The sequence below is a fragment of the Balaenoptera physalus genome (assembly GCF_965194825.1).
Source record: "Balaenoptera physalus genome assembly, chromosome: 11".
Lineage (NCBI taxonomy): Eukaryota > Metazoa > Chordata > Mammalia > Artiodactyla > Balaenopteridae > Balaenoptera > Balaenoptera physalus.
Genome location: NC_138896.1, coordinates 101531435 through 101552301, shown reverse-complemented (window position 1 = coordinate 101552301; position 20867 = coordinate 101531435). Strand labels below are relative to the sequence as shown.

Here is a 20867-nt window from a genome sequence, read left to right as displayed (position 1 = left end):
GGTTGGTTTGCCTCTCAGGACTTGTAGATACCAGGTACCACAGATGTACATGGTTCAATACAATATGATTGGTTGAAAAACTGTATATGAAATGGCAAAAACCAAAGGTCTCCTTCTCTTTCATCTGGGCAGAATATGGAATGGTAATTTTCTAATAAAGTCCTAATAAAGGAATAGGTTCTGATACTGTGAACACCCAAACAGTAGAAGGTGGTAGATGTGAGGTGGTGAGTTAAACATGACGGTGGTGGGAGTGAGGGAAGAAGTTAAAGTTACCATTAAGAAGTGAAATGGTAAGACTCTCTAGGAAATTTTCACCTCTGCTTACAGAATTCTAGAAACCAAGGGTGTGTTGTCCCAGGCAGAAAATAGCTTCTCTGGAAAAATCTGAACCACCCCAGGAAGAAGATTCTAGATACTGACACAGAGATATTCTCTCATGGAATGGCCACTGGGATGCCTGACCGGTCCACCCAGAGGCCTATCAGTTGACAAATTCTGCCCATGTACATAGAACTCTCTGTGTCTTACTCAAATGGAAACTGCTGGAAATGACCCATCATTTTGGAAAATTCCCAAGGTAAAATAGAAACCAAATAAATTAACAAGGGAAAGGAAACTGGTGTGGAGTGTGGCAGAGAAAATATACCAAAAAAACAAAAAAAAAAAGGAAACAAAAAAAAGCAAGTGCAGTTAAATGAGAATTATCATCTCTATTATCAAGAATGAGATAGAGACAACAATAAGAAATAACCCTTAGTTATTAAAAATATGAAACTAAAATTAAGTTAGAAGAGATAAAGAAGAAAGTGAAGAAACATTTTCAGAAAGCAAAACAACAATAAAAAGGTATAACATACACAAGAAAAGATAAGTGTCTTAAAGAATAAACCCAGGAAGACTTACATCCAACTAACAGCATTTCCAGAACAAATGTAAAGAGAAATTAAAGTTTTAAATAATTTTTTAATGAAAAAAAAACCTGCAAGGAATTGAAAGTATGCATTTCCAAATTAAAGAGACTCATCCATCAATTTAATGGGGGAAAATAAAGCATGTCACAGAATTAAGAATTCTAGAAAAAGTGAGAATAACGCTTTCAAGAGAAAACTGGGATCTCTGGAGAGTAATAAGAAGCAGAATATTACCAACCTCTCAAGAGAAAAAAAAAAAAAAAGGATGACAGATGATGAAGTAATGCCTTCCAAATTTTGAGAAAAAAACATTCATAATCTAGAATTCTAATATTTAACACACACAGAATCTCTATACAAATAGAACTGGCATCTATAAAGGTAGATAGACAGACAGATAGATGGACAGACAGAGAGACAGATAGATAGATATCCGAGGGATCTTAAAGATTTTTCTATCCAAACTTAGAATCTCAAATTCCTTGCAAGTTTCAAGTTTTGTAACTCATTAGTCACCATAGCTACTTGCTATAAATCATTTACGCGCCAGGTATGATGTATTTAAAAATAAATATGAGACCACACCTTACATTTCCAACTAGTAATTAAGTGTGGAGGCAGGATAAGAATATTTTGAGTCGTGAAACACACAAAAAAGTTTTTCTTTAGTTTTTCCTTTACTAGAAAATCATTGGAGGGTGCACTTAAGCAAAAAAGAGAAAATAAACGATGAATAAAAATGAAAGAAAGAGAGAGAGAAAGAAAAAGAAAATCTTAAAATAATAGAGACCAGTCTAGTTTAAAACAGAAAGATGGAGCTTTCAGGAGGGAAGTGTCCCAAAAAGTAATGGAACTCTCAGATTATTTTACATATATGAGCATACGGGAAAAGTGATAGACCTAGGACATTAATAATAAAATATTAAAGATAACTATGCAAGTAAAAAAACTGTCATATTAACTCCAGGAAAAACAAAAAGTTTTTCCCCCAAAATCATATCATAGAAAAAATACTTGATGCTATAGTATATAATATTTATACTATCACAGTAATGTCAACTCTGATTTTTACTAAATGAAAATCTGATAGAACAATGTTGGGAAGATAAAGGAGGTGTAAATGAGCCAAATTCTACCTCACATAAGAGGAACTGATAGATAATATTTTAAAGTAATAGTTCCAAAATTGCAGTATAAGCACATTATGCAGGTAAGAGCAGTAGAATTAGCTTAAAGAAATAAAATAATTGCTCAAGGAGAACAAAACCAGAGAGTATGGTGGGATGGGACAGGAGACCAATGTTTTGCATCAAAAATGTTTTATTCATATTTTGTTTTTTTAAAAAATTATGTGCCTTTATTATTTTCACAAAAATAAAACACAATCATTTATACTCTATCCATAGAGATACCATTTCTATTGATACTAATCTATCCAAAGGATATGATTACTGATGCTGTGAAAATCATACGTTCATTACTGGAGATAACCTAAATGCAGAGCAATAAGGGATTGGTTAAAGAAATGATAGTGCATCCAAAGGATGGATTAGAGACCAATTAAAATTATACATAGTTTGATTTCTGCAAGGTATTGTTAAGAAAAAAAAAAGTCAAATTAAAAAAACTGCAAAAGATTATTCAGTTCTTACATAATGAAGGCTGGCCCCACATATATGAATATACGCGCACTTAAAAGTATAGAGTTGTATGACAGCACAGAAAAATTAGGATAATACACAATTTGTTGCTAATAACTATTCATTGAGAAAGTGCTGATGAAGTTTGAAAAGCATGAAAAGGATGTGGAGAAGCCAACTATAACAAGGTAAGAAAGACAAAACTGATATAAATACAAAAAGTAAATATTCGCCTTAATGTGTTTACATAAAAGTGTGGGTTAATTTATTAAGAGAAATAAGATTAAACCATTTAAACATATTATGGTATGAGATGTGAATTGCAAAAAGTAGAATATCAAATTCTATGCGATCCTGATTCTGTTGGGGAAAACTTACTTACGTTTAGAATAAAATAATTGCACACGTTAAACCAGAATTTTATTAGCGGTTATCTCTGAGTGTTGGGATAGCAAGTTTTATAGGGGATTACTTGCAATCCTGATTTGTGATTATTCTCTCTAAACTTTAATTTTTCTAGATAATCAGGGGGCAGAGTAAACATAAGGACTCCTTCAACTAAAATGCAACGACAGAAATGTTTCCATTATTTTCCAATGGATTACAATAGCCCTGTATTACTTTTATAATCAGAAAAACAATTGTTTCAGGAAAACAATACACTCTTGTCTAACATTCAAATTATCAGTACCCATGAATGATTAAGCACTTAGCTCCAAAATCTAGATATTAAGGTCTTCTCACTGCTATTCTCTGACAAAGTATGTGAAATTAATGTTCTAAGAAATCTCAAAATTCCCCATCTACAGTGTAAATCTTCTGAAAAAAGAAATAACATAACATTGTGGGTTAACAGTGGGCTTAAGTTCATGTTTTGGAAGAAACTTATATATGCACTTGACTTTTATTACTGTGCTCAAAAACTATTACTGCTGTCACTTCTATGAGTCACACTACACAATGGTATTCAACCACAAACTCCCATGCGAAAAATAATGAGCATAGCTATTGAGCAGATTTTATACCTTTTTACATTGCAAACTAAAACCTCACACTACCTGCAAGTCAAGGATATTACAACCAATTAATCACCAGAGCTATGAGTAAATAAATCTTTTATGTGCCATGTGCATAAATATAAACAGGGGGCCACACCTTATCAATGTATTACACATTTTAGAATGTGCAAAATATGTATGAAAAAAATTTATGAGATGATTAAGAAAAGTATGAGTTGACAAGATCTGGAGCAAAAAAAAAGCAAGAGTAATATTATAACAACAAAGTGCCTTAAATAACTAAATCACAAAGTGTTGAAGAAAATGCCCTAAGAGCAAGAGAATCAGCGTTTTGTAAGAAGAGAAATGATACGTCCAAGGGGTGATCAGAAACAGTTTCATGGAGAAAGGCACGTTTGAAATAAACCTTGAAGAACAGACACAATCTCAACAGGTAGAGACGGAGGGGAGAAACACCATGAGCCAAAGCCCTGATGGAGGAGTGATGAGGACACACTGGAGGACCAGTCAGGCATTGTAGGTGGAGAACTGAGTGAGTGAAGGCAGGGTCTACATGCAAAAATAGGACCACATTTTAAAGCATCATGAAGTTCAGAGAGAGAGGCCTTTACTTAAATTATTAAACAGACCAGGCATTTGATTCATTCTCATTTGATGACATTCATTGAGCATCTGCCATGGACCGAGCACTGTGATAAGGGCTAAAGATATGAAAGGAAGTCAAAAGGGGCATCATCTCTGTCTTAGTGTTGCCTACAGACTAGTGGAGAATACAGACACTACTTAAATGATCAAAGGATGTAAAATTACCTCAGTGACATCAACTATGAAACTGAGTTGTTATGACAAACTTATCAAAGCTACATTGTTCAGAGAAATCTTCCTTCAAAAGCAACACTATCGATGGCACTAAAATGATGAAGTGGGGAAGCAAAGCATTCCAGGTAGCTGGAAGAGAATGTACAAAGACCCAGGAAGGAGGAAACACAAATGGCCCCTTGCCTGCAGTACACAAACCACGAGGGAGCATGGAATGAAATAAAGCTAGAAAAGCAGAAGTCCAGATCATCATAGAAAGAGCTCAAAAGGATTTTACTGATGGGAAAACTGAGGTCTCAAAGAGTTAGGGAAGTAGGGTGTGGGGAGAGGCTTGCCCAAGGTGAGAGAGTGGTCATTTAAGTAGCAAAAAAAAAAAAAAAAAAATCCATCCTCGGGTATCCTGACTTGAGGTTTAATACTCTTCTCATTTACTCGTCCTGCCACCCATGTCAGAGCTCAAAACTGTGATGGGGTTAAGGTTATGAAAGGAAGTCAAAAGGGGCATCACCTCCACCTTAATGATGCGTACAGACTAGTGGAGAATACAGACTCCAATTAAGTGATGGGTGGATTCAGAAGCAGATGGAGAATACACATGGAGGGGGAGACACAGGACCGGCAGGCTGGCAATGATGGAGATACAATACTCCACGTGGGGGTAACAATGGCCTGGAACCTTCAACTTTACCCTTAATAGAAGATATTCACCTTCAAATTAAATGACATATTATTTTGAACTGTGAGACAAACTAAGATTAAAAAAATCCACACAGCTCTTTCCCATCAGCAGAGGTGTAAATTGGCAACATCTCTTTGGAAAACAATATTCCCGTTTAAGAAGGAACGCATCTTTGCCCTGGAAACTTCTTTTCCAGGAATTTCTGTTTTAAATACTTACAAATATATAAAGTAATACACTTGTACATTATTATATATTTGCAGTATGTTAATATTGTATACCACACATTGTAAAGTATGTGTATATTAATATTTCATATTTGCACACACAGATTTGTGGAAGAGAAAGTTTACCGCAACACAATTTATAATTGCAAAAGTCTGTAATCAAACTTAAATGTCAATCAGGAAGGGAGCAGTTAGATAAATTACAGGAAATATATAAAATGAAATTCTGCATGGCTATTGAAAAGACCGAATAGATCTATAGGTATTCAGAAACTTCCATGAAAAAAGAGTGAGTGAAGGCGAGCGGGGGGGGCGAACAACACATAGTGTTCTACCATTTGTGTAAAAATATACACACTGTCTCTAGAAAAATCTACAAGACACTGGTTATTAGCTATAGCATCTGGAAAGGAGAAGTTGTTAGCTATGGGACAGGATGAATGCAGCTTTTTTTTTAATCTAGATTTTTTAACATTTTTTGATATTTTAAATCAGGTGTAATTCCTGTTTGTTCTAAAAATGATAAGGATTCTGGACCAACCGAGGTGGCAGTGGTCAGAAATGGAAACAGGGCCTATTTGTGTTCTAGAAACATTTCGAAGGTTAGCCCTCCATAGCTTGGCCAAGGAATGAGCTAAAAAGGAAAGTCAAAATTAACAATCAGATTGTTGACACCAAGGAGGATCAAGGTAAAGAAAGAGACAACAAGTGGATTGGAGAATGTGGAGATATGACAAGTTTGGTTTTGAACACACGAAGTCCAAAGCAGGAGTAATATGGCCAGAAATATAAGGCATTTTTCTTTTACATTAAGAAGAACCACTCTTTAGATAAAAGTCTGTTACACGTGGATATATTATTTAATAAAAGAACCTTCGGAAAGTCCAGGGGTTTTCTCTTTTTACAAGTCGTTGAATACGTTTTTTTACCTAATGGGGGGAAATATATGACAGAAACATGCTGCTGCTTCCATGGTTCGCTCTAACTACTTCTGTTGGGTAGAAAGCGTGAACAGACTTTGCCACCATGTAATTATCGATTTGATTCTGTGCTATCTTTTCCCTTTTGTCTGCCAGGATCCTGATCTGTCTGTCTCCTAAATTGCAACATGCATATTAACGAATTTCACCAGTCAGCCTTACTTGATATCCTCATCGTTGGCAAAAATCACGACAGCCCTGGAGTTGGGTGTGTCCAGGAGCTGTTTGATAATTCTATCGAAGTCAATGGTCCTGTCTTTGCGTTCTTGGGGGATTCTCACGGACTGGGCAATGCAGAGCCCACCTGTGTAAGAAAAGAAAGCAGAGTGTCAATAAAGTTCTCACAGAGATACCAAACAAACCAGGGAAAGTAGATGGGGAGGAGGAACTTGCAAATTCTGAGTGCATAGCACTTCCTTGGTGATTTGCTGAATGAGGAAGGCTTAGGACAATATGCTGAGTTCATACTTGGTGCAACTTCCATGGTAAGGCACAGCCTCATTCTCTTAGTAATGCACTTGTATGCACAGGAGTACCAGTGATACTGATTCTGGAGAGGTAGGTTTAGGTAGACAAACTGGATGGGAGGCCTTTAAAATGAATGTAATACACTACAAGAAAACCACAGTCAACTACAATATAAAAGTACTTGAACAGGTAAAACTCATGTCAATTTCTATTGCTTTTCTGGTGTTTGCATTCTCATAATTTTTTCCCCGTTATACCCGTTCCAACTGTTCAAGCTCACAGCCAATGGAGTAAATCTAAAAATAAAACAACAAGAACAAGATCAACTATTATAAATCAGAGTAATAATTCTTTTTGACCATATACTATGTGCCCAACCTACGAATGTGTGTTCTATGTATGTTATCTGATCTTTAAAATCCTTATAAGGTAGTTAGCATTGCCCATTTCATGTTAGTAGAAAAGGGGATTAAATAGAAAAATAGATGTGTTTACTCCAGACTTCTCAGGACCATTATGGTATTGACTGGCTTATGAATTTCAAGACAGGGGAATATGCAGCAGTTTAGTAAGCAACTGATACCCTCCCCACTACTCAACACCTGCTTAGTAGCAGCTCCTGGATCTAGTGGGGTTTTTTTGTTGTTTTTTTTTAATGAAACACAACTTAAGAAAGGCTGGCATAGACAAAAGAGGTAAAGAGGATATTTGTAGGAAAGGCCCCAAAGGTCATCCAATGGGCAGAAGACCTAGGGGCAGAGACAAGAGGAGAACCTTGTTCTTTCTGTAATGTGGAGATACCCATAATCAACAAGCTTATACCGAGAGCATCGACAACTGGGTGGAAGCTACTAGGCTTCCATAAGCATAGAAAAGTATAAACTCTAATCCAAAAGTGAACCTCCATTACATCTTAATCCCAATCAGTGTCAGCTCTCTCTAAGTGGCTCTCAACCTTCAATGTGCTTGAAATCACCGATGGTCCTTCTATAAAGTATAGAAGTCCAGCAACACTATCAACCAACTTGACCTAACTGACATTTACAGAGCGATCCCCAGGACAACAGAAGAGTACACATTCTTTTCAAATGGAAAATGGAACATTCATTAAGCTAGACCATCTTCTGGGTCATAAAAGAGAAAAAAAACCTTAAATTCAAAAGAACATTACGCCCTCAGACCATAACAGAATCAAACTGGACATCAATAACAGAAAGAAAACAGGAAAATCTCTGAACACTTGGAAATTAAACAACACACATCTAAACTACCCACGGGTCAAAGAGGAAGTGTCAAGGGAAATTTAAAAGTATTTCTAACTAAATGAAAATGAAACTGTAACATCTCAAAATAAATAGATTACAGCTAAACTGATGTTTATAAGGAAATAGATATCATTAAATGCTTATGTTCGGAAAGAAGAAACATCCAAAATCAGCAACCTAAACTTCTACTTTAAGAAATAAGAGAAAGAAGAGCTAAACAACTCCTCCTCCAAAAAAGCAGAAAAAACTACAATGATATATTACTAAATACCTACTAAAAGAGCTTTTAAAAAATACTAACAATACCAAACACTAGAGAAGATGCAGAGCAATAGGATGCTCATTCACTGCTGGTGGAAATGCACAATGGTACAACCAGTTTGGAAAATAGTTTGGCATTTCCAAAGTGTTAAAAATAGAGTTAACATATCAAGCAGTGGTTCCAATCCTAGCTGTTTATCCAAGTGAATTGAAAAGTTATGTTCACACAAACGTGCTCGTAAATGTTTATAGAAACTTCATTCCTAATCACTAAAACTAGAAACAACTAAGACGTCTGTCAACAGGTGAATGGATAAACTAACCGTGGTCTACCCAGGCAACAGGATACTACTCAGCAACAAAAGGGAACTACTGATTCTTGGAAGAACGTGAATGAATCTTAAATGCATTTTGCTAAGTGAAAAAGTTAAACCAAAAAGACTACATACTATATAATTCTATTCATATGACATTCTAGGAAAAAGCAAAACCATAGGGGTGGAAAGTAGATCAGTGGATGCCAGCGGTTAGGAGAGAGAGGAGGGGTTGACTACAAAGGGACTGCACAAGGGCACTTGGGGCCAGTGGAAATGTTCTGTATGGTACTGTGATGTAGATACACGATTCCAGGCACTTGCCAAAACCCTAAGGACAACGCGTCACAACAACTGGACTTTACTGTATGCAAAATCAACCAAAAATTAGGGGATCCTAAAATGGAATGCAGACTGTGACAAACGAACTGCATTATAAATGTATCAGAGAATTTCACTGAAGGGGATGAACAGGAAAGGAGTTGTCCTAAGTAACTTTTAAAAATAGTGTATGACCGGAAACTCTAAGGATAAAGACAAGAAGAACAGCACATAAAATGGTACTCTAATTTGTAAATTTTCCACAGGGATACAAGTTAGCAATGCTGGAACTGCTACCCATACTGGAGTCAAACAAAACAAGAAAGAAATTGTATATAATGGGAACCAGGTTTCTCAGAGTTAGGTAAAGAATTTAAACGCAAACAAGAGAATGTGGCTAGAATGGACCATGCGGCGTGAGGCGGAGTCAAACATAGTGGAAACTCACGGCTTAGAGTGAGACGCTTGCATGCGTCGGTTATCTTATACATACATACGTGCATACGTGGGCTCGTATACATACATACATAGGTACCCTACCACTATCCATTGAGAGTCTAGAAGTAGTGACACTCCACTGCAACATCTAGTGACCAGACTGGTTTTGAAATACCATCTTTCAACAAAAAGAACCAGGTCTCTTTGGAGAAATGGGTGATTCTGAAGTTGGGGCAAAGCACATGCAAGACAAGTCTGGATCAACTTGTCATGTCAGGAAGCAAGAAGTCCACAAAAGAAAAAAAAATGGAAGGGGGGATGTCAGAAGGATGTAGGAGCCAACCTAAAAGAGCTCCCAATGAACAAAGCTAGAATAATATTAGCAACAAAATAAATGATGATGGTACTGAATGACTATCCAAAGAATACACACAATACATACTCAGGAATCCATACTATTAAAAAATAAATGACCAAAATAATCAATAAATAGGAAAGATGGAATGAATCCTCCTCACAGAACAATCCCAACTAATAAATTTTGAAGGAATGAGGGACATGGAATATCACCGTTAGAACATTAGAGGAAAAACTGCTGCAGGCAAGGTCCACTGATGAATGCTAAAAATTCATGTGGGAAATTATAAGGAGACACTGAACATTTATATAGGTTAAAGGAATCTCACCCCAAATATTTACTAATTATTCTGGTGGTTTAAACATATGCCTACAACTTCTTTGATATTCTTCCTTTGAAGAGGTGGAGATTAATTTTTTTGCCCTTAAGTGTAGTCTGGACTTAGTGCCTAGCTTAAGAATATGGAAAAGGAAAAAGAATAACTGAACAGTGGATAAACTCGGCAGACTCTAACTGGACCACTAAGTTAACATCACTAGTGCTAAGTCAGGTTGATTTAATATGCCCCCTGATATGATGTGATGATAAGGGTGACCCCATTTGTATTTTATTCTTCCCCAAACCCATAACCTTAATCTTCATCTGCTCATGAGAAAATGTCAGAAAAAAATTCAAATTGAGGGACATTCTACAAAATACCTGACTTGTACTTTTCAAAATTGTCAAGATCATGAAATAAAAGACTGAGAAACTGAAATCTGGATTGGCTCCTTGGACAGCAAAAAGACATTCATGTAAAAACTGGTGAAATTTGAATAAAGTCTGTAGTTAAGAGTATTTTTACATTGTTAATTTCTCAATTTTCATAAATGTACACTAGTTATTTAAAGTATTAACATTTGGGGGAAATCAAAGATGGGTATATAGGAATTCTATCTTTGTAACTCTTCTGTAAATCTAAAATCATATCAAGATAAAATTTAAATACACACACACACACACACACATATCTACCTATCTATCTAATCTACCTATACCTACCTACCTTTCTGGGTCTTATCTGTAACGAATTCTTATTTAGTAAGTAGTAGAACAGGCCCAGGAATCTGAATTTTTAACAAGAGCTTTAACTCAGTGGTTCTCATGCATTCATTCAGCTGGAGGAGTTGTTTCAAAACACGTATTTCTGGTCCGCACCTCCAGAAATTCTCATTCAGTAGGTTTGGGTGAGGCCTGTGAATCTGCATTTCTAACAAATTTCCAGGTGATGCTGATGCTGTAGGCCAGGGACCATATTTTGAGATCACTGCTCTAGGTGATACTGCTGCAGGTGGCCAGGAGATCAGATTTCGAGAAATATTCACTTGGGTATCTCCAAATTGGTTGTAGCCAATTTAGGTAAAAGTAGAACTTAGGCATGGATATTCTAGCCAAACATTTTTAGGGCACTGTTAGGATGGTGAGATAGGGAGAAAGAAGGAAGGGATGCATCATTATGCTTTGTTATAAGGTTTCCAGTGATGCAGAGAGAGAGCAACAGGAGAAATATCCCTTGGTAATGGCGCCTACAGTCTCAAGGCCATAATCGCTCCCAGGCTGGAAAACATCACAGAGGATAGAGGGATGAAACCATCTGCAAACTGTTCTAGGGCTGCTGTGTGGAAGAAATGGCCACTTTACCACCTTCTCGGCAGGAGAAGGGGAATAATTCTGGATGGAAACCCAGCTTCCCATCAGGATTCAATTACAACTGGGTGGTTAAGGAAATGAGAGCAAACTCCATTTGGCGACACAATTAGTGGAGGGGCGGCCTGCACTTGTGGGTTTCGGGCTCAGCCAGCGCGTGCTAGGGGAGCCGATGCACGGAGTTTTGTGATTGCAGAATCGAGATGCTCACCGTGTCTTAGAGAGAACTGCCCGCAGGAGAGCAAAATCAAACAACTCAACAGAAGAAACAAACTGGCTATAAACATGGTAATGAGAATGGTCATGTTCATAAAGCTAAAATGTAAAAAGGAAAGAAGATTGAAAAACAAAGGATGACAGAGAAACATGCTGTTTTGATCTTTTCCTCCTGGAAGGCTTGAGTGGTACCTGCTGGAAAGACAGTCATTTCATTTGCCTCAGACCCAAAGGAGAACGTGGCAGGTTGATAAATGTACGTATATTGCACACAGATGACTTTGACCAAGCATTCAATTCGGACCAAGCGTGTCATGCCAGAAATGGGCCACTGTGAGACAATGATCCAGGTCTTGTGTGTCTGCCAGCAAGGAATGAAGTGGTCCACACACCTGCACGCACACACCTGGTGTTCAGATGTCAGTTAGCCTGTTTCTCAGTGATGGTGATAACTCAGCACACTGCACTCACCTCTAACATGTAACCAATTTTTCCATCTCAAGCTACTGCCCTGTTGCACGCAAACTTTCTATGGTTTGTGTTCTAGCTTAGTCCCTCAGAGTGGATTCAGCTCGCTCTCTGTTACGTATCTGATGTTATTTAGTCACCTCAGCACATGAGCAACCTACATTTCAGAAAATATTGGTTCAACACCACGAGCTTAAGAATCTAACTTTGGCAGCTCATGCAGCTCAATAACAAAAAAACGAACAACCCAATCCAAAAATGGGCAGAAGACCTAAATAGACATTTCTCCAAAGAAGATATACAGATGGCCTACAGACACATGAAAGAATGCTCAACATCATTAATCATTAGAGAAATGCAAATCAAAACTACAATGAGATATCATCTCACACCGGTCAGAATGGCCATCATCAAAAAATCTAGAAACAATAAATGCTGGAGAGGGTGTGGAGGAAAGGGAACACTCTTGCACTGTTGGTGGGAATGTAAATTGATACAGCCACTATGGAGAACAGTATGGAGGTTCCTTAAAAAACTACAAATAGAACTACCATACGACCCAGCAATCCCACTACTGGGCATATACCCTGAGAAAACCATAGGTCAAAAAGAGTCATGTACCAAAATGTTCATTGCAGCTCTATTTACAATAGCCAGGACATGGAAGCAATCTAAATGTCCATCGACAGATGAATGGATAAAGAAGATGTGGCACATATATACAATGGAATATTACTCAGCCATAAAAAGAAATGAAATGGAGGTATTTGTAATGAGGTGGATGGAGTTAGAGTCTGTCATACAGAGTGAAGTAAGTCAGAAAGAGAAAAACAAATACAGTATGCTAACACATATATACGGAATCTAAGGGGAAAAAAAAAAAAAAAGGCCATGAAGAACCTAGTGGCAAGACGGGAATAAAGACACAGACCTACTAGAGAATGGACTTGAGGATATGGGGAGGGGGTGGGGTGAGATGTGACAGGGTAAGAGAGTGTCATGGACATATATACACTACCAAATGTAAAATAGATAACTAGTGGGAAGCAGCCGCATAGCACAGGGAGATCAGCTCGGTGCTTTGTGACCACCTAGAGGGATGGGATGGGGAGGGTGGGAGGGAGGGAGATGCAAGAGGGAAGAGAAATGGGAACATATTGTATATGTATAACTGATTCACTTTGTTATAAAGCAGAAGCTAACACACCATTGTAAGGCAATTATACTTCAATAAAGATGTTAAAAAAAAAAAAAAAGAATCTAACTTTGGAGGTGCATTTCTTTTGTGTGTGAAGACTAATTGGAATTTGGCAGTGGCAGCTGGCATTGCAACTGACAATTAGGTCGCATTTCTCTGGGGCACAAACGTGTAGGAAAAATTGGACGGTACCATCATACATGTTGCAAATGGACGCGTGTCACAGGACAACTCCGTTCACAACATGTCAGCTTTGACTGAAAAAGCCCACTGTCAGCAACCTGAGGACATAGAAGCCACTGGAAAGAATTTCAGCATGCCAGAAATCAATCTGCTTTTCCATTTGGAGCTGAAAACTGGTCAGTTTTCTGTCTGCCTGTGGTAGCGAGCAATCTATAACTGCAAGAGAAACTTCAGGAGTCAGGCCACAGAGTGTTTCCATTAAAAATACTTTTCTCTCCCAAATGATTATGGATTCTTCTCCATCTAATAAGCAGAAGCAATAGGAAAGCATTTAAAGTTTGCAACTCAGTTCTGTCAGAGCTTACACACGATACACTCTCTCTGATGATCTGGTCTATTATTTAGATATGCCAATTCACTTTAGCAAATACTTATTGAGACTCTATTATGTGAAAGGCTCTCTAGGAATTTTTTTTTTCTGAAGGAATATATAAAAGCAGTATAAAGAGTCTTAGAAATGACTGTGTTCCATTCTCCATTACAAACGGGGCCACTGAGGTCTGGAGAGTTTGAAAGTGATGATATTAATCACAGAAGAAGGACTGACACTAAGTTCTGTGTATGTGTCAGATACCATCCTAAATGCTTTATATCATATTCATTAGTTATATAACCCCATGAGGCAGCTTTGCTAACATTCCCATTCGGACAGGTGGAAACAGAGGCATTCTGAAGTAACTCACCCCAAATCACAAATTTAATGACAGCGGAGTAGTAGGATTTTTGTCTTTCAAAATATAGCTCACAAATTACAGGGAGAGGATGACAGACGTCATAGAAGCAGATAAAGACATACATAACACATCTTGTTAGAGGAATCACCAAAAGCGTGGTGGAAGAAGTTTAGTCTCAGATGGGATGTTTCACATGTGTGTAGGGGGTCAGTGGAAGGATACTTAATGGAGGGAAGACAGAAGTCAAATTGGAAAACTCGTTATGGATAAGATTGCCCAGCCCTCCCTTCCTTCTTGGCTAACAGATTCCTGGTTTTGCTCAGGGTGGAGAGATGTCTGGTCCCAAGCAACAGCTTATTACATATCAAGGGGGCAGTTCTGCTCCCGAATCTCCCAGCCTCTTTTTAAGGTAGAAATGACCATGATATCCATGAAACCGGTAGGGGTTGCTGGAGACACTTCTGGAAAAACTTGCTCGTTTTGGAAAGGAGAGAGGGAAAGAAAGAGGCTGGCATCCCTCTTCCTCCAGCCTTTAGATGTTATGTCTAGAGCTCTTACTGTCCTCTTGACACCATCCAGCCACAAGGAAAATGATGAAGAACAACACTCTGAAAATAGGAAACCAGAAAGAAAGAACTAGAGTCCCTGATGTTATGCATGGTTGAGTAGAAGCAATAGTGCCAGCAGCCACTTACCTCTGAACTTCCTGATATGTGAGAAAACAAACCATGCTTTTATTTGACTACTAGCATTCAGTTTTCTCTTATTTGCAGCTGAACACAATCCTAACTTATCCTTGCCTTTAAAGAATTGCCAGCCCATTATAAAAGGGAGAGAAAATTCCTGACAGTGTAAACTTTCAAAGAAATGTACAATGCAGAAAAAAGGCCAGGAATCACAACTGCAGTGGTGGGAGATGCTGGGGAAAAGCGACCGATTGGCACCTGCAGGTATCTGTGGGCAAGATAGCTGGGGGGGGGGGAGACAAAGGGGAAGAGGGTAAGTAGCCACATGGACGTGGGAAACGGTACCCAGGGTCAGAGGAGAGGTGGGCAAAGATTTTGGTGATTGAGGCACATGTATTGGAAGCCTGAGAGTTACAGGCTCAGGGTTTTTGATTTTTCTTAGTCACTAACTGTCTGCATAATCTTTCACATACGCATATTCCTTTCTAGATTGAGAGGGAAGAGGATAGAAAGCAGGAAGGCCGGAAGCAAGGGCAGACGAACACTCAAAGGAAATGCTCAGGAGCCAGACTGGAAAGGGCATTTAGGGGAGCTTGCAGAGATGAGCTTGCCTCTAGCAACGTGTAATAAAAAGCAGCGGTTAGACCAATGCGGCTGGGGTTGGATTGCACAAGGCTTTATGAGACAAAAACCATAAGAAACTATATGCTTGGGTGAAAAACGTTCTCTTCTGTCCCAGCCCGGGAGCAGTACGTCTCTCACTGAGAGCAGAACTCATGTGCTGTCTGGACAGGTTACTGAAAGGTTAATCCATCATATCTTTCAGCCAAGAAATGTCAGACTTCAAATCTCACTTAAATACGTTCAGCAATTTCAGGGGCATCATTGTGCTTGAGAAGAATTTGCATCTTACTTTGGGAGACGATGAGATATAAAGCAATCTTGAACAGAGCCATGCGTATTCTAGCTGGCTTGATCTGAGAACCTAAGAAATGAAAGCACACTTAGTACAATCCTCTGATTTTAAAGATGCTGACAATGGTCTGGAAAGGGAAGGTGACGGCCAACTCAGCATCAGAGCAGATGCTCTGAAATTAACATGTTTTTTCTTCTTAAATTTCTGATTTCATCCTCTCTCAGCTGGTGATGTTACACTCTGAGTTACCCTCTTTGCCATTTTACATCCATGCATTCATGCATTCATTCATTAAACAGAAAATTCACTAAGCATCTGGCATGTCTCAAGCATTCTTTTAGTTGCTAGGGATAAAGAAATCAACATAAAACACAAATATCCTATTCATTCTCAAGGGGATACACACCAATAAGACAACTTTTTTTCTTAATTCTCTTTCAAAACTGTGATGGCCTCTGAAGATGCTCCGAGTTTTGCTTGCAACCAAAATCCCAGTACGAAACATCAAGTTATTCTCAACAGCTGGTAACTTGGCAGGTCGTGAGCGGGTTAATCAAGAATATGCCCTGATTCAAGAAACCTCTGGAAGGCAAGCTGTTCCTTTCCCTGAAGAAGAACTAAGAAATTGGCTGATTTTTTACAGTCACTGGTTTTCCCGGTGGCTTGAGCAGCCTCAGCCGTCAGAAGCAATTGTCACTTGTCTCCAAGTAGCGACTCTGTAAGGATGGACCACTACGCATCCCTGGACAGTAAAAAGGAGGTCAACTCATGAATCTCAAACATGACTGCTTTTTCCAAACCACTATTTGCATTTAGTCAAGTTCCCACTTGGCTGTGTGGGGGGGAAATGGAGGAGGCTGATTTTATGATTCATTTTATTTTTTAAATTTTTTTGTGTGTGATCTATTTTTTTAAATTTTTTATTGGAGTATAGTTGATTTACAATGTTGTGTTAGTTTCTGCTATAATCAGTTATACATGTACATATCACCACTCATTTTTAGATTCTTGAAAATTAGGGGATAATTGGATATCATGTCTGTGTGGGAATCCATCCAGAGAATTCAAATTCAGTGGGAGTTTAGGGCAGGCATATATATAAATATATATACATATATGTGTGTGTGTATATATATATATATATATATATATATAGAGAGAGAGAGAGAGAGAGAGAGAGAGAGAGGGAGGAACTATTTTAATATTTCATTACATTTCTAAGGCAGTGGTTCTAAAGATATGCTCTTACCTTTGTGAATTCTCTAGTAATCTGTGTATGCATTTCTTGCAGTACTATACTAGAGTAATTTTAAAAATAATCTCCACAATACTAGTTTTCCTGAATAAATTAATAAGTGATTTATGCCATTCTTCATTGGTTCTTTCACTAAAGTAATACCTTTCCCCCATAAGGACTCCCTTTATTGGTTCCAAAGCCTTTTTAATTCCTCCATTCTTTTTTTTATTGAAATATAGTTGATTTACAATGTTTGGTTAGTTTCAAGTGTACAGCAAAGTGACATATGTATATATATATATATATATATATATATATATATATATATATATATATATATATATATATATTCTTTTTCAGCTTATTTTCCTTTATAGGTTATTACAAAATATTGAGTATAGTTCCCTGTGCTATACAGTAGGTACTTGTTGGGTACCTATTTTATATATAGTAGTGTGTATATGTTAATCCCAAATTCCTAATTTATCCCTCCCCCTTCTCCTTTGGTAACCTTATTTGAACACCACCAAGTACTAAAGGACGTGGCAAAAGGTGAGGTACTCATTCATTTTATAGATGAGAGGACAGAAGCTTGGAAGTTAAATTGACTTGTCCAACACCAACACATGCCAGGACACAAATTGAAAACAACTGACCCTCAGTCCAGAGCTGTTTCCTCATCAGCTCTGAGGATTCTGATGAGGTTCCCCCCACATCCCACCCTTACTCTTTCCTCCATCACATTTCTCTCAATGAATCAATAAACCAGCAAAAATGGAATGCTTAAAACTCTTATGACCTTGGGGCTTCCCTGGTGGCGCAGTGGTTGAGAATCTGCCTGCCAATACAGGGGACACGGGTTCGCGCCCTGGTCTGGGAGGATCCCACGTGCCGCAGAGCAACTAGGCCCATGAGCCACAACTACTGAGCCTGCGCGTCTGGAGCCTGTGCTCCGCAACAAGAGAGGCCACGATAGTGAGAGGCCCGCGCACTGCGATGAAGAGTGGCCCCCACTTGCCGCAACTAGAGAAAGCCCTAGCACAGAAACGAAGACCCAACATAGCAATCAATCAGTCAATCAATCAATCTTGAAAAAAAAAAAAACAGAGCTGGTAACATTTAAAAAAAAAAAAAAAAAAAAACAACTCTTATGACCTTCTAGGCCATCAAACTTTTCTAAACAGTGAACATTTTTGTTAACTCTTTTATAATAGTATCTTTTCATTTAATGAATCAGTGCCAGAGATTTTTAACTCAACCCCTTCAAAAAACAAACATCTCTCTCTTTGTATATCCTTAGAGGATAAAAATGATTGAGTCTTCATCCTGTCAATGGGAAAGGGATAATTGTACTCAGATCTCAAGGCTCATTCAGCACGGTTGATGGAACGTTTAAACACATAGAATTCAACTTTATAAAAAATATAAAGAAAGCATCCCTTTCATATGATTAACACTATCAATTTGAATAACAGTTTACAATACTGGATATCAAAATCAGACTTCTCTCATATGACCAGCTGTCATTGAAATCGTGACCTCTGCATGCTAAAAGAGAAATTACACTGACTTTTTAGAATTGTGCTATTTTCAGCCTCTTTTTCTGCAGCTCGTTCCCCACCTCCCCTTAGTGTCTCTGCTAAGATAGATCAGTACTGCAGCAAAATATCGTTCTCTTGAGACTTGAAAGAGTACACATATCAATAAAAGCCATTTTTAAAGAATGTGAGCATTTATCATTGTTAAAGGAACCTTGCTATTTATCAGCGTGTATGTCTCAAATCAAAGAAGTGGAAACAAATGAATTCTGCATTTAATGGCTTTAGAAATATGTCACCCTCACCATTTTTCACACGCTCAGAGGAAATTCTTCCCCTCCCTCACTGAAGAGTGTAGTATTTAAGGCTTTATGTCACATGACGCTTCTCTTTTTTTGATTGAAGTATAATTGATTCACAATGTTGTGTTAATTTCAATTGTATGGCAAAGGGATTCAGATTCTTTTCCCTTATAGGTTATTACAAAATACTGAGTACAGTTCCCTGTGCTATACAGTAGGTCCTTGTTGGCTATCTATTTTATTGGGATTAACATATACACACATAACACTTCTTTAAGCACAAGAGATAAAGCAAGATGCTGGATCACATCACAGTCTTCATCTATGTGACTAAATCGGGTGGCTTTGTATAAATGCTTCCCATGTCCCAGGAGATGACTGAGCTGTAAACAGTAAAGGAGTGAAGAGTTCATTGAGTTTTCCAAGGGTCTTGGACAGAATAAGACATGTTAAGTGGATTCCTCCATGTTCCAATTTACTGGTCTGCCCTTGGAGAAATCTTGCTCACACTTCTTCTGTTTCCTTTAGAGCATTCCCACAAGAACTCAAGCCACACACCAGGCCAGCAAATCAATACTTCCTGAATTCTTAGGTCACTTAAGACTTCGAAGAATTTACTGCTCTAAATCTCTCCAGACACGTAAGTGTATCATTTGCAAATGAGATGTGGGCTTATTGACAAGATTGTTCTGAAATAATCTCATTCACCTCCTTCCATATTATCAACCACACTGGTTTAGATGGGGTGCAAGCCTTCTATCCAGGAATCGGGAAACAGATGCTTCAACCATCTCCCAAGTTTTACTCAAAGCTGCACCAGATAAAGCTGAAGTCCTGTTCTAAGAAGGGGCTGTTCGTATTAAACCAGGATGACATTTTTTCTTCAGTGTATTTGCAAATATACTTGCCTTTTGTGACATATTCATTTTTATTGTGATTTGATAATAGAAATGAAAGATTTTTCATTCTTAAACCCAGAGCATATTCAAAAGAGGAATAGAACTTCCCTGGTGGCGCAGTGGTTAGGAATCCGCCTGCCAATGCAGGGGACACGGGTTCAACTCCTGTTCCGGGAGGATCCCACATGCCGCGGAGTAACTAAGCCTGTGCACCACAACTACTGAGCCTGCACTCTAGAGCCCACGAGCCACAAGTACTGAGCCCGCGTGCCATAACTACTGAGCCTACGTGCCACAATTACTGAAGCCTGCATGCCTAGAGCCCATGCTCCACAACAAAGAGAAGCCACCTCAATGAGAAGCCTGTGAACCGCAATGAAGAGTAGCCTCCGCTCACCACAACTAGAGAAAGCCCGTGTGCAGCAATGAAGATCCAACACAGCCAGAAATAAATAAATAAATAAATTTATTTTTAAAAAAAGGAATCAATAAAATCACACCTTTAATGACCTCAATATAAGCGAGAAGAAAGGAAGAGACATGAATGCAGATATCCTCAAATTCTAGACAGAGACATGAATGATTAAATAAACCATGGGCAGGTTTTAATGCTTTATGTTTTCGTTAACAAAAGGGAGAAAAAAAGAATAAGAGAGGATAGGGCATCAGAGTCACCTGTCATCGCATATGCAAAGGGTTATTGAAACTGAATAAATGAAATAAAAATTAATGAGAAGTCTATGTTTCGTGCATAAAAATAAAACCCATGCTTTCGAAGCAATCAAGCCTGCAATTGGATTGCTTCTGGTAAACAGAGTTGCAGGTTAGTGTCAGAGCAACACCCACAAGGGAAGAATGTGAGATAATGAATTTTTCTACCCAGAGTATAATAGTCAGCAGTCGCACAAACCTCAAGTTTATCAATTGTCCCAACAATGCCAAATTACATCTTGAAATGTGATTATACAAAATAAGTCTAATCAACCAGATGTTAAATGTTTAATGCAAAATATTAAGAAAATGCACGTAGTCTTGTAAAAAATGAATATGGGTTTTAATGTAGGTTGAACCAAGCAACCACCTTTGTGATGATGCGAGCTC

General features: G+C 38.1%; 1 protein-coding gene and 1 long non-coding RNA gene across 21 annotated transcripts in view; one reads left to right on the top strand and one right to left on the bottom strand.

Annotated features, from left to right (window-relative positions):
- GRM7 (glutamate metabotropic receptor 7) overlaps positions 1–20867 on the bottom strand; it is a 1143247-nt gene that overhangs the window by 406062 nt on the left and 716318 nt on the right. For all 20 annotated transcript variants that reach the window (XR_014250531.1, XR_014250532.1, XR_014250533.1 and 17 more), the window contains one exon: positions 6441–6582. Coding sequence is in view for 9 of the 20 variants with exons in the window: in XM_082412139.1 (XP_082268265.1) it covers positions 6441–6582 (142 nt within the window). In the remaining 11 variants the exon portion in view is untranslated. The remainder of the gene's footprint in view (positions 1–6440; positions 6583–20867) is intronic.
- LOC309637593 overlaps positions 12289–20867 on the top strand; it is a 140511-nt gene continuing 131932 nt past the window's right edge. Inside the window, exon 1 of the long non-coding RNA XR_014250689.1 lies at positions 12289–13311. This is a non-coding gene — a long non-coding RNA (uncharacterized lncRNA). The remainder of the gene's footprint in view (positions 13312–20867) is intronic.